The following is a 3531-nucleotide window of genomic DNA, read 5'->3' as shown; positions in this document are numbered from 1 at the left end:
ATAGAAAGGGTTAACATGCAGTGAAATGTATGATAAACATGTAAAAATGTTGAATGCTTTAAAGCGAAAATTTGTAATTAAGTTTCAAAATGGAGAAATGTCTTCAGCTAACTATGGTTGAAATCTGACTGCTTACTGGGAGGTTGGATAAACTGCCTTGCCTGGGATGTAATGTCCCCAAATCAAGAGCCACAAGTTCATGAGTTGAACTAATTTATTTCCCCTGATATGAAATAAAATGTAACCAGGAACTATTGTGATGAAAATGAAAAACATGAAGTTCCAAAAAGGATTAACCCACATATCTGCATTAGTTACAGATTGTAGATTGGAATCTGATGAAGTAAATGCCCAGAATGTAGATTAAAGCTCAGGAAACATTCAATTATACTTAAGAAAAAATGAATGTTTGCATATTTACATTATCTTAGCTATATTTACAAATGTATTGTACATACCCACATAGAAGAGCTATGCTTCTGTTCATAAAACTAGAATCAGGATTCAGAGAGGCCGTTGCTTCTACTGGGAATGAAAAAGGGAGACATGGATACAGACTGGGGTGGCATGTGCATGTGTGTGAGTGTGTGAAACGTGGCTGAGAAAAGCAGGTGGTGAGAAGTGGATGAGTCACTTGGTTTTGCAGAGAGAGGGACTCAGCCATATTGAATTCTGAGTTTGTAGAGTCTTGGCCTATAAGGATTTCCAGTGCCATAGGATCCAAATAACAATAATGGCCTTTGTCTAATAAGGAGCTTTGGATATTGGGTCCCCAGGGATACAGAAACTGCAAATACCCTGTGACCAGTCAGGAGACAAGAGCTGGGAATCCCCTCAGAATTCATCTGTTTGGCTTGAGCTCAGTGTCTCACTCTGTCCCTCTGCCTTCCTGAGGACAGGTCTTCTGTGTCCATCCACCATCCAAGGGAGATGCCCATGACCACTGCACAATGATGCCAGCCAGGTAACCTGAAGTCCCTTAGGCAATGGGAGGGAAGCAGGAGTTGAGTACAGTTAGATCCTGGTGATGCCGCTGTGAGGAAAACACCTGAGCGTGGTCAGGATCACGTCTCCCAGGGGTTCTGAGCCTGGCTGTCCGACACCACTGTGACGTGTTCCTTGGTACCTTGTAAGCTCATTCAGCACAGCTCTCAACCTGGTGGTCTCCTTTGGGTACATAATGACAAGAACCATTTTCTCCTTGAGAATAAACCCTTCCTTTTCAAAAGGGAAAGAAATGATCAAATTCTTCACCATTTTCATTGCTCGTTGGGTGGAGGGGAGGAGATGTGTCGGTCAGCTTCACCTTGTCTCTATCACCTGTCCTACACCTTTTGCTGGAGGAACTTGGGCGTCTTCTCTGTTTTTTTGCTGTGAGGACATGGAGGGGGGGAATGCAGAGACCTAGGCAGACCCAGTAAGCTACTGCCCTTGTCTATTTGTCATCATTATAAACCATAGACTATTTTTATTTGTGACAGCAACACAGAGTGTGTAATAATAATTTAAAATATACCACCATTCACCCTTTTCCAGAGCTCATAAGTGCTGATGTTTTACTATTATAAGTTTAATCATTTTTAACTAAAAAATGATATATACTGGGGTTGGGGTTGTGGCTCAGTGGTAGAGTGCTTGCCTAGCATGTGTGAGGCACTGGATTTGCTTCTCAGCACAGCATGTAAATAAATAAATAAATAAAAGGTCTATTGACAACTAAAAAAATTTAGAAAAAATAATATGTGCTGAAGGGCTCATTACATATTTCACTGTATTCATCGTCTCTTCTCAGAAGCAAGATCAACACAACAATCTTCCTTGTGCATTTTTAATATTTTATATGTGTCCATCTATATATGTAGGGTAAAAGGAAAACTGCGCAACATCAATTAGGCAGAAATTGGAGAAATAAATGGAGATGTAATAATATAGCAGAACACCGTGTGGTAGTTAAGGTTAATGAAATTATGAACAGTAATTTCTAAAAATCACACAAGGAAGTCAATTGTAAAATGACACGAACAATAAGATGCCTATAATATACACCTCTGTAAAATAAAATACTATGAAATTGCTTGTGAAAGAATAGTATGAAATGCAATAAAAACGTGAGAAAATCACATGTATGTGTTTGTTAAGTTGTAAAGAGAGCTTTTCCAGAGCCCCATTCTCCAGTGTAGCCATGTGTGGGAGGGAGAGCTTGTTAAATGGCGGATTGCTGGACTTCGTCCCTCGAGCTTGTTGTCGCAGGTATGGAATGGGGTCCAAATATTTCTAACAAGTACCCAGTGATGCTCCTAATGCTGTGACCCTGAACTAAGGATTTTATTGTCCTGTCACCCATCTTTTACATCAGATTCATCAGTGGCACCAAACCCAGAAACCAAACAGCTGTTTCAGAATTCCTGCTCCTGGAACTGACAGATGATCCGGCACTGCAGCCGCTTCTCTTCAGCCTCTTGCTGTCCATGTACATGGTCACCGTGCTTGGGAACCTGCTCATCATCCTGGCCGTCAGCTCTGACCCCCACCTCCACACCCCCATGTACTTCCTTCTGTCCAACCTGTCCCTCACTGACATCTGTATAAGCACAAGCACCATCCCCAAGATGCTGGTGAACACCCAAGCACAGAGTCGGAGTGTCTCCTACACAGGCTGCCTCTTCCAGATATTCTTCCTCATGGCTCTTCTTGTCTTGGAAAATTGTCTCCTCACAGCAATGGCCTACGACCGCTATGTGGCCATTTGTCACCCCCTGATGTACACCATCGTCATGAATCCTTCCCTCTGTGTGATGCTGGTTCTGATCTCCCTCTTCATCAGCACTGTGAATAGCCTCTTCCACACTCTGATGGTGCTGCGGCTGTCCTTCTGCACAGACCTGGAGATCCCTGACTTCTTCTGTGAACTTTCTCAAGTCATTAAACCTGCCTGTTCTGACACCCTCATCAATCATATTTTGATTTATTTTTCCTCTGTCATACTGGGTGGCAGTGCTCTCTTTGGTATCATTTTTTCTTATGCTCAAATTGCCTCTTGTCTTTTGAGAATGCCATCAGCTGGCAGAAAATATAAAGCCTTTTCCACCTGTGGGTCTCATCTCTTTGTTGTTTTCTTGTTCTATGGGACAGCTTTTGGGGTGTACATTAGCTCTGCAGTGACTGAGTCATCCAGGAAGACAGCAGTGGCCTCAGTGATGTACTCTGTGGTCCCTCAAATGCTGAATCCCTTTATCTACAGCCTGAGGAACAGGGACATGAAGGAGGCATTGGAAAAAATATTTAGTAGAGCAAAGTTTTTAAGGTAATATTCATCATATTTAAACCTGGTTTATGAATGCAGGTAAATGATCATTTAGCACTCTCATGTAAAACTTTAATACTTTCCCTGTGAGTTAAACCATTTTCATATGGAGAAAGACTTTCATTTGTGTGTGTGTGTGAGCACTGTTAGGTTTGAAAAATAAGGACTGAGCAAGAGAAAATAGAAACAGGAAAGATTATGGCCATCATTTTCTAAGGTGAAATGTT

At 41.8% G+C, this 3531-nt stretch overlaps 1 protein-coding gene across 1 annotated transcript; it reads left to right on the top strand.

Annotated features, from left to right (window-relative positions):
* The first annotated feature begins 2182 nt into the window (after positions 1 to 2182).
* On the top strand, positions 2183 to 3308 carry LOC143401401 (olfactory receptor 7G2-like). Its single transcript, XM_076858835.2, has 2 exons — positions 2183 to 2250; positions 2357 to 3308. The coding sequence occupies exons 1-2, from the start codon at positions 2183 to 2185 to the stop codon at positions 3306 to 3308; spliced, it is 1020 nt and encodes a 339-aa protein (XP_076714950.2).
* The last annotated feature ends 223 nt before the right edge of the window (positions 3309 to 3531 follow it).

Source organism: Callospermophilus lateralis, chromosome 1, assembly GCF_048772815.1.
Source record: "Callospermophilus lateralis isolate mCalLat2 chromosome 1, mCalLat2.hap1, whole genome shotgun sequence".
Lineage (NCBI taxonomy): Eukaryota > Metazoa > Chordata > Mammalia > Rodentia > Sciuridae > Callospermophilus > Callospermophilus lateralis.
This window is presented reverse-complemented; position numbering and strand designations above follow the sequence as displayed.

What these genes read in the sequence shown, in the direction of transcription:
- LOC143401401 (XM_076858835.2), top strand. Translation starts at nt 2,183, where the DNA reads ATGTGTGGGAGGGAGAGCTTGTTAAATGGCGGATTGCTGGACTTCGTC. An exon ending in CCTCGAGCTTGTTGTCGCAG is followed by an intron (nt 2,251 to 2,356) that starts GTATGGAATGGG and finishes CTTTTACATCAG; the next exon opens with ATTCATCAGTGGCACCAAAC.